The 10,291-nt window shown below is 42.4% G+C and overlaps 1 protein-coding gene across 1 annotated transcript; it reads right to left on the bottom strand.

Moving 5' to 3' along the window:
• Window positions 1-1,781: 1,781 nt before the first annotated feature.
• SLC30A1 (solute carrier family 30 member 1) lies at window positions 1,782-9,360 on the bottom strand. Its single transcript, XM_010372493.2, has 2 exons — window positions 8,167-9,360; window positions 1,782-6,527 (listed from the first exon to the last, which is right to left on the bottom strand). Exons 1-2 carry the CDS (start codon window positions 8,786-8,788, stop codon window positions 5,626-5,628), a joined length of 1,524 nt encoding a protein of 507 aa, XP_010370795.2. The 5' UTR covers window positions 8,789-9,360; the 3' UTR covers window positions 1,782-5,625.
• Between the last annotated feature and the right edge of the window lie 931 nt (window positions 9,361-10,291).

Below are 10,291 nucleotides of genomic sequence, written 5' to 3'. Positions count from 1 at the left end.
AGCTGAGATGGCGCCACTGCACTCCAGCAGGTCGACAGAGCAAAACTCAGTAACAACAAAAAAGGTTGAATAGAGTAGTCGGGGGGGAAATGATGATCAATTCTGAAGGCTCAGAAATGTCTATGAAATTATTTAAAAGCAATGTTACTTGACTTTCTGTTTTCATTATTTTTATCCAATTCAAGGAACAGCTTTCATCTAAATGTGCAATGCACAGTACATGAAATTTCAGGGAATATTGTCATAGAGTCTTTTGAAAGACCATATTGCCTGGGAAGATAATTCTTTTCTGAACCCTGAACAATAGACACATTGAGATAAGAAAAAAGTTTGGCCAACAGCAATCGTAAGATAACACTGATTGTACTATGCATTCTGATTTCAGAAATGTTAAAGTATAAGAATGTGTGTGTGGAATCAATTGAAATGTAGTATATGTACATGTGGACATGTGTATTTGGCTTTTAGCATTGAATTATCTGGTAAACTGATTTGTCTTCCTGTCTCACTTTGCCTACACATGTCATTCCAAATATGGAGAGTACCTTTCCCACTTTCTCACTTATCTACTAAAAAATTATTGATAGTGAAATTGGTAGTGTCCTCCTTTCCTATGAAACCACATTTAAACTGGTTGTCATGACATTTTTAACCTTTATAATCTCTTTATATATCTCAACCCCTTAACTTTTTTTTTTTTTTTGAGACCATGTTGGGCTGTTACCCAGGCTGGAGTGCAGTGGCCCTATCTCGGCTCACTGCAAACTCCATCTCCCCAGCTCCAGTGATCCTCCCACCTCAGCCTCCTGAGTAGCTGGGACTACAGGTGTGCATCACCACACCTGGCTAATTTTTGTATTTTTAGTAGAGATGGGGTTTCCGCGTGTTGGTCAGGCTAGTCTCAAACTCCTGGCCTCAGGTGATCCACCTGCCTCGGCCTCCCAAAGTGCTGGGATTACAGGCGTAAGCCACAATGCCCAGCCCTGGCTAATTTTTGTATTATTATTTTGTAGAGACCTGGTTTTACCATGTTGCCCAGGCTGGTCTTGAGCTCCTGAGTTCCAGTGGATCTGACCCACGACAGCCTCCCAAAGTGTTGGGATTACAGGCATGAGCCACCATGCCCAGGCCCCCAACTCTTTATCTTTATACCACTATTCCTGCTTCCTTGCCTCTCAAACCCTACTCCTTTCCATTTTAACCTACATAATCCTTTCCAAATATTTTTCACCTCCTCTTTGGAATATCTACTGTATATAGATCAATTCCTTTATCTACTGCCATTTATTGTCAATTGATGTTTTCAACTGTTGTCTCACAGCCCAAAATACAAGTTCTTTAATGAATTTTTTTAATGAGTCTACATTTGTGATAGTCCTGAGGCTCATAGAACCACAATAATACACTATTGGGTTAAGAATTTTAGATGATTTACAGGTGTAAAATATTTAATAAATCTTATTAGTAACTATGCCTATAAATAAAAAATAGCAAGTGCCAAAAGCAGGTTAACCATAACTAGATAATCTATAAGCTTAATGCTTATAATAAAATTCAAAGTCACTGAGTATTTCATATTAGTGAACCTTTGCAGTGTTACCCTTTCAATTTTTAATTACAGTTTTTGCTTACATTTTCTTCCACACCCATCTTGTAACCTAGTCACTCTGTACACTTGCAACATTTGCGTTAAACTGAAATTTCTCTTTCAATTTTCTGAAATCCAACTCTCTACGTAACTAAGCCTAGTATAGGAGGGGAGGCCATATGCACGAATGAAGTAGATATTAAAATTAGTTTATTTTTCTACTTAACTTTTAATAAATGAGAAGAAACACAGTAGTCTGTCTCATATAGAACATTTATAATACATAACAATCCATAAAGCCTCATGGTGAGGTAGGAACAGCTTTGGAAAATAACACACAGTCATTAAAACATACAAAAAGGTAAAATGTTGCAGCACTGAAGATATTTTATCTGCATCTGTATTTAATGAGATGATAACTGCATTTAACTGCGCCATATCTGGCCCAAAGGACAGGCAACAGCAGACACAAAACAACACAACATGGAAGTTTCATAATCACAGAATATACTGATACACTTCATTGTGCTGTTTCAAGGCAGAACCATAACATGGCAATTTGTGTCTTTTTTAATATATATATATATATATAACCACATATTAATTGTATGTTACATTCCCTCCAGCATCTTTTTGCCAAAGACACTGGACCATAAAATTTTTGGTTTAAAAGTTTAAATTTAATTACATACAAAAGGCTCTTGTGCCAGTGAAAATGACTGCTAAATATTCCAGAGCTTGTTAGTAAAACAAAATAGCATTACCACATAGTATTGGTAGAGCTACATCAAAATAGTGCTATTATAATCCCAATTTCAGAGACATGAAACACTGCATGACACAGTTTCAATTTTAAAAACAACAAACAAAAAACCCCTACACCTTCCCAAGAGTTTTAACACTGTTTATGACTTAACTGAAACTCAGTATTAAAATAAATATTTTTATATTGTAGAATTACTCTCCATATTTGTGTGAACATCTTTAGACAGCAGGTTAATGACATTTTTATCATTCAAATGATATCTGCCTATACACAGTAAAAATCTTCAACTCAACACCAGTTAACATACGAAGTACTTCACATTAGGTTCCATAGGTCTTTTCCCTCAAAACTGTCAAAAATTCAAAATCAACTTAAGGATGTTAATAAGACACGAACGGTTAACATAGCCTTCTACCTACTGTGATTTTCCAAGGTGCATTTGATGGATATTTTTCCTATTCAAGTTACATACCTTAGTTACTCAACATACTGTTCTCTAAAATGTTAAAACACATATAGCAAAGTTTTTGAGGATTCTGTTTTTTAGGTTCTAGTCCATAGTTTTACAATGCAGACATCCTTCAGAAAAAACTAAGCAATCATAAAAGCTAAAAGGTGACAATGGAGAATTAAATCTCTCATCACTAAGGCTGCATTTGGCTTGGAAAAATTTCTTGGTTTTAATTCAGGCACATGCAGCACCTCCTTTTCACTAAACTGAGACAACAGACAAGTTTCTAAACACATATTCTATACTGATCTTGCTCAAATATAAAAGAGCCAGCAGGAGAGATGCAACTCCTAAAACTGATGCAGTGTTATAAAATAGCATATTTAAATACTGGGTTTAAGTCTCCTAATAATTCAGAGTACTTCCCTCATTTTCTTTCAGAAAGGAATAAGCTATTTTGAGAAAGACACTTAAATCCTACAATATTTAAATACAAAAGCATGTCTTTTTTTTTTTTAAAGATAATGCTAATATAGCTAAAATGGGTTAGAAAGTGCATTGTAAAGAAATAAATAATTCTCCGCTACAACTCAGAAGGTTGAGTCAGTGCCCACTGTTTTTGCTGACAGTCGATTGAAAAAAGAAAATCCTATGGTACCACCATTATATATAAGCTACTTAAAAATTATGAAAAGTGAAATAACTAAAACCTAAAGGCTGTTATCTTCAAAGCACTTTTGAAAAATTAACATAGCCCTTGTCCCATGCTTATATACCATTTTTTAAAATCCTCATTCAGTTCATGTCTTACACTTAGGCGTTATACCATCTTTAAGACACAGACCTCGAGTAGAGCATTTGTAAAGAAAACCTCATTGAATGTAATATATTTTATCAGTTATCTTTGTATCATTGCTGAAATGTTTATATAACAAATTGATATCTGAATAAAATGTTCTGTAAAATATTAAATCAGGAATGTACATGATACAGTACAATTCACAGCTTTCTCTTCTTGTTCGCCCAGATGAGATCCCTCAATTTCATGTTTAAAAAAAAAACCTCCCAAGCCTTTTCGCAAAATTCATGGTAACTATCAGTTTAGGAATTGAATTACACAATATCAGATAAGAATATTAAAAGATCAAGATGTATTGCAAACTGGCAGGTTATGGTTTTGGCCCATTATAGTAAATGTGAACTTACAAACTGTGTTCCTAAAATTACCATATTTTCATTGGAAAAAATCAGCTGTTCTTAAATAGGCCCATTGCCAGCAATAGGCTTATACTAGGAAAAACACACACCACAAAAGATTATCCCTTTAAAAAGTAACTGTCAAATCCTAACACTTTCCCCTCTTACAACCCATTAAACAATGAACTATTTTAAATCCCAAAACATAGCCATCCCAAAAGTAGTCAGCTATAAAAGTTAAGTAGTCAGAATACCTTGTTTCTAGAAAAATAGAGCTATACATAACTGATACTAATATTCATCCTTTCAAGGACAAAAATCTAATTTCGTCACAAAGTATACCCTCTATCAAGAAAAATATAACTTAAACACCCTTAAATAATATTTGTGTTGGATTTGAAATCTATAGCAATAATGAAATAGCCACAAACAATTTTCTGTGTAGATATTGTGGCATCTTGCAAAATAAGCCACTATTGGAAGATCTGAGTATGTGAAGACAGAATGACTTACAAAATCTTAATTAATTTTGCTTTAATTATTAATTTTGCGCTCTAAGAATTTAATATCCAAACTGCATTAACCTTCTGGTTTTCTTTTCTCTCAATTCAGTGGCTCTTAGAAAGCACAAGCATTGCTGGTTGTGCTCAAAAAGCTCCATTTAAATCCATTCATGATTGGTTATCATGAGATGACTTTGAAAATTTCTTTTCAAACACCCGGTTTAAAAGATTACATTAATAGTTTGCATTTAGCATGTAATTATTAGGTGTCAACATCCTTAAAAATACTTATATATTTTGTGAGTAAACTTGCAGCTCAATGTTTTTATACCAATCTTTCAAAGAAAGTAATGCTGGTGAACATGTCCAAGTTTCAGATTAACTTTGGTAGAATAAAAAGTTGAAATTTTCAAAATAATTTAGAAATGTAGTCTCAATATTATCATACAATAACCTAAATATTTAGTTTGGTAAACTTTCTTCCCTGCTGTTACTACCCCGTTTGCCCTATTGTGTATAAACTGTAGTTCAATTTGTTAATTATCTTACTGTTTAATAGTCAGCAATACAGAATACAGGATAGTAACTGATCTTACTACCTACTAATAGCCATGAGTCACTCTTAAAATACGCTGCCATTATGCTATGCAATGATCTCAAAGGGCAATATTACCTAAAATGTCAAAGGAAACAAACTGTTGATGATTTTAAAGTTCTATCAGTTATGATTCTAAGAAAGTGTAACACTGGGGGAAAAGAAAAGCAGAGAAATTCCAGTAACAATTTTATTTATCCCCCTAATTTTTATCATGGGAAAAATCCAGAAATCAAATGTCATTATGTTATATAAGGTTTAACTTACTTTAAACAAAAATGTAACATAGTGTTAAAACTGGCTTTCCAAAACAGTCACAGCATAGCTGTACTCTGTACTAATAATCACAAAGTTGTAATATAGAACTCTGTTAGGCAGTCCCATTATGTTCTTACAAAAATAGAATTAAACTGTGTGACCAGACAAGGACTTCAATTACACTACTTGGCAAACTTAGAATTTCAATGGAGTCTTTTTCCTCTTGCAGTTTAAAGCAAAAGTCAAATATCACATCTTTTTCAAGACTCACAAAGATGATTCAGGTTGTTTGTTTGGCATGTTTTTAATCTCTATCACAACAGCAGGGATGTTTTCAGCTTTAGTCCTCCTGGGCTTCTTCTCTAGATTGTTACTAAGTTCTAAACAAGAAATGCTAACTGTTGGGGTCTTTTCTGCATCCTTTCCAGAATGGGCTTGTGGCAGTGTCCCACAACATTGCTTCAAAGCACACTGAGTTCTGCAGGCAAGTTCACACGGGACTACACTTGATTTAGAGCCTACACTAGCAAATTCAGGCTGAATGGTAGTAGCATGAATTCCGTGATTATGAAAAACGTCTTTAATGGTTTTAGCCACCTCCATGTATGATGTTGGATCTTCACATTTTATGTGAGCAGTGGCAATGATTCTGCTTCCAGCAAGCTGCCAAACATGTAATTCATGAACTTCCTCAACTCCTTCAACATTTCGAAGTTCTTTTATCAAATTTCTGATATCAATTTGTTTAGGAACAGTTTGTAGAAGAATAAGAGCAGATTCCTTAAGTAATGGATAGGTTGTGTAAAGAAGTATACAAACCATTACAACACAAAGAGTTGGATCTAAATATAGCACCCAGCAAGGACCAGCCTCATAAACTGATGCATGAGTACTATTAATTATTTCTACAAATGCTTTGCAGGGGTCAGGGAAACATGGGTTCACACAAAAATCCCCTTCAGAACAACCTTTCCAAGAAAAGTAAAAGACTAAAGCATTTACTACTACAATCACTGAACCCAAGGCATCTCCAAGGACATGCAGAAAAACTCCACGCATGTTAAGTTGTCCAGCCCTATCTTCTTCCAGTTCCACATGGTCAGGCTCTCTGATAAGATTTCCATTCACTTGTACTTCCACTGTATCACCACTTCTGGGTTTTTCTGGGTCTACAAAGAAATAAAAATTTTATAGCAAATACATTTAAAGTGTTTATATAAACATCCTCATCTAATTCTTTTTAAGTGGTGAAGGTGAAAATTTTTTCACAAAGTACAATTAAAAAAATGTGCCCAGAGCAATTTAATATAAATTGACATTCTGGGAACGAGCCAGGACATAATGACCAGGGCTAAATTAAGTAATTGTGATACGGATTATTCACCCTCCTAACCACTCTCCTGCCTCCTCCTCTCCAAAAGAGTGTATCTTTTCTATGGGGGTAGAGTCTTGCAAACATTCTGCTATACTTTATGGCATATACAAAGGAAAACATAAAATTGAGTGCTAACACCAAAATTAAATGTAGCTAGGAATAAGTCTACTAATACAAAATACCTGATTTGATACTCGGGCACTCTCTAGTCATTCTTCGTCACTGAGGCCAATTGCTTAAGAATAAAACCAATTTTAACTTTTAAACTTTTATTATGAATACAAAAGTTTCTTGGTAGAGGGGGTTTAAAAACTGACAAATCAACAATATAAATCAATAATCACAGAGATTATTAGAAAAATTGAAACTAAATGACTACCTCCCCTACTTTTAAATCAAAAGTATTGATTTTTTCAAGAAATTACACACCAGAGAAACTTAATTTTCTTTGGAATAACACCTTGCCGAGTGGAGTGAGAGGAAAACCAATTACTTATTAAATCTGTCCAATGTACAACTTTCACTAACTTAATATTCTGCACTCGGAAAGGAAAATTATGTAGCAATATTTATAATGATACAAGGTAAATAAACGTAAGTGAAGGAAATAAGACCAAATTGTTAAGCACCATTGAGCCTGGGTAGTAGGACATTGGTTGAGTCATTTCCATCTCCTTTCTTTCAACATTTATTTTCCAAATTTCCTTCAAGAGTACTTAATGTTAAATATAAAAAGCATCCACTCAAAATGTAAGATGAATAAATTACCATCACTTTTAGTTCAGTACGATTATGAAAAGTCCTAAGAAAATGTTAAACATGCCCAGACATGTCCTAAATCTATGATTTCCAAGATTAGGGATCAATTAGCTGAAGCATACACTGCTGTTCATAAAAGAAACCTTTAACCAGGGTTTACATACTCTAACGCATATTATCAAACGGAGCTCATTGGGCATAAGAACTACTCTGGCAGAGCAAGGTTTCCAGCACCCAACAACCGGGGACGAATTGGGGATTCTCTCCGTTTCCCAAGAGGGCCAAGAAATTGAACTGCCAAGCATTTCTGATTCTGTTATAGCCATAACCAGACAAGTCTCCAGCAAAGTTGCTGCAGTCTGTAAAGACAGCCAAGTACGAGTGTGGACTGCAGCGGGATGATGGTCACCTCCTGACCCTTTTCCTTAGGGTCTGACCCACAGGCCCCACCTACAAATATGCCAGACGCGTCCCCGGCTCCTTGCACCCGGCTGAGGGGGTTCTGATTTCCTGAAGCAGCGGGGCGTGTGCAGGACGGGGAGGGAGCAGGCAGGGGCGGCGCGGCGCTGGCCCGCTCGGGCAGCAGGGGGCGTGCGGGCCACCCCGCCAAAGGCCAAGCGAGGCTCTGGGCTCCCCAAACCCAACCACCTGAGGCAGCGACTTTCCCGGCTCACCTGCGGGGTCCAGTTTCAGCCCGTTGGAGTTGCTGGTATTGGCCACCAGGGTGTTGGTCTCCTCCTGGTCGGGACCCTGCTCGCCCGGGGCCACGTTGATGTCGCTGCTCCCGGGGCGGCTGCTCTTAACGCGAGGCCCCTTGGGGAGGCCGTGGCCGTGGCCGTGACCCCCGTGCGAGTGGCCGTGGCCGGAGTCCTGGCTGAAGCCGCTGTGATGGTGGAAGAGGCAGAGCCCCAGCACGTTGACCAGCAGCCCGGCCACGCCGACCCCAAGGACCACCAGCGGCTGCTGCATCTCGTGCGGCTCGACGAATCGCTCGATGGCCTCCAGCAGGATGGCGAAGCAGAGGCCGGTCAGGAAGATGGCGTTCACCAGAGCCCCCATCACCTCGGCTCGGATCCAGCCGAACGTGTTCTTCTGGGTGGCGTGGGTCCGCCGGGCGAAGCGCTCGGCCACCAGCGCCACCACCAGCGCCAGCACGTCCGACAGCATGTGGAAGGAGTCGGAGAGCATCGCCAGCGACGAGGTCACCCGGCTCACCACCACCTCCAGCACCATGAACATGAAGGTCAGCGCCAGCATGCACAGCAGCCGGCCCCGGTTCCGACCCCAGCACCCCATGGCTGCTGCTGCGGGGCCCGCCGAGCCCGGCCCGGAGACTGGTGTGGCGGCGGCGTTGGCGGGGGGCGGAGGGTAGGCGACCGCGACACGGAGGAGCGCCCGAGTCGGGCCGTTCAGGAAACCGCTGAGGGGCCCCCGCGGCCGCACGGGGACAAGCCCAGGTCAAGCCGCCGAGCCCCGCGCCTGTGGGCGTCCTCCGCCAGCCGGCGGCGCGGCGCCGCGCAGCTCCTCAGGCGTCCGTCCTCACAGCCGGCGCCGAGGCCCGGCTCAGCCCCAGCAGCCCCCACACCCAGGCGGCGGCGGTGGCGGGGAGCTGGGCTCCCGGAGCGGGGTACCAAGAGTCGGAGCCGGAGCAGGAGCAAGAGGGCGGCGGGCGAGGGCGGCAGGCGAGGGCAACGGGCAGCTTCGCGCCGAGAAAGCTCCGAGCATCTGAGGGCTCTGCTTGCTGGTCTCCTCCGCGGCGGCTGGACTGAGGAGCGGATGGCTAAGGAGCTACAGAAGCGACGGCGGCCACGGCAGCTGCACTCGGCCCGGTCTCGGGCGCCTTCTTCGCCCCCCCGCCTTTGCAGACGGTTTACAAAAAAACTTTGCTTTGCACTCGGAACCCCCGTTTTCACACGGACCCGAGCGTGACAAGGCCTTGACGCCCCGCCCACCAGGCCCGGCACGCTTCCCCATTGGTCAGGGCCCCCTCACGACAGCCTCGGCGTCCCGCCCAGCCACGCTCACTAATGGATGTAGCCTCGGAGGGGCGGGAAGGGGGCGGGGTCGCGGCTCCAACAGATGGGGGCGGGGCCTTTTCCTCCCGGAGCCGGGCGTGGGCCGGGGGCCCGTGGCCGGGTGCAGCGGCGGGCGAATTGGGGGCGCGGGCCGCGTGCAGCGGGAGGGGGAGGGGCCGGCCGGGTCCCCTCGGGTGTGGCAGAGTCCTGGCTTCTGCGCTGCGGACCATCGCAGCTCCCAGCACACCTGCGGGGGCCGGGCTGCAAACAGACTTTGATCCTCCGAGCCGAGTCCACGTGGGGGCGGGCCGCGCGGCGGCTGTGTGACAGTTCGGCGGCGGGGGAGGGGCCGGAGGAGAGCCCCTGCGCGCGAGGCCCTCGAGTACTCGGTCCTGTCGGAGGAGGCCGACAGACGCATAAACCAGTGCGGCCGTAACTTGGGACTCTGCTGGACGCCGAGCTGAGGAGTTAGTCCTCCCGAAGGTCTGCTAGGGGCGTGGACCGAATCTTTGTACATGTTTCGGGAAAGCCAGTTTCTTCTATCGTCATCAACCCCTGGAGACCTTGTGTGAACTCAGGTGTCTCTGCCACTGATTGATTATCTAAGGACAGTTTAGGGTACAGACTTCAGGCAGGAGAAACCTGGGCTCTGCTCCTTGCCCTGTCAATAGCCAGCTGTGTGGCTTTGAGGAAGTCACCTAATCTCTCTAGACCTGTTTCCCCATCTATGAAGGATTGGACAAATGCAACTCTGAAGATCCCTGTCTGACTCCAAAATTCTAAG

The sequence above is a fragment of the Rhinopithecus roxellana genome, chromosome 8, assembly GCF_007565055.1.
Source record: "Rhinopithecus roxellana isolate Shanxi Qingling chromosome 8, ASM756505v1, whole genome shotgun sequence".
Classification (NCBI taxonomy): domain Eukaryota; kingdom Metazoa; phylum Chordata; class Mammalia; order Primates; family Cercopithecidae; genus Rhinopithecus; species Rhinopithecus roxellana.
The sequence above is the reverse complement of the archived record's forward strand: the minus strand, read 5'-3'. Positions and strand labels throughout refer to the sequence as shown.

Excerpts from the sequence above, each read along its gene's own strand:
- SLC30A1 (XM_010372493.2), bottom strand. The coding sequence starts at position 8,788 with ATGGGGTGCTGGGGTCGGAACCGGGGCCGGCTGCTGTGCATGCTGGCG. Across the intron at positions 6,528-8,166 it reads GCTGAAACTGGACCCCGCAG|ACCCAGAAAAACCCAGAAGT; the intron begins GTGAGCCGGGAA and ends ATTTCTTTGTAG.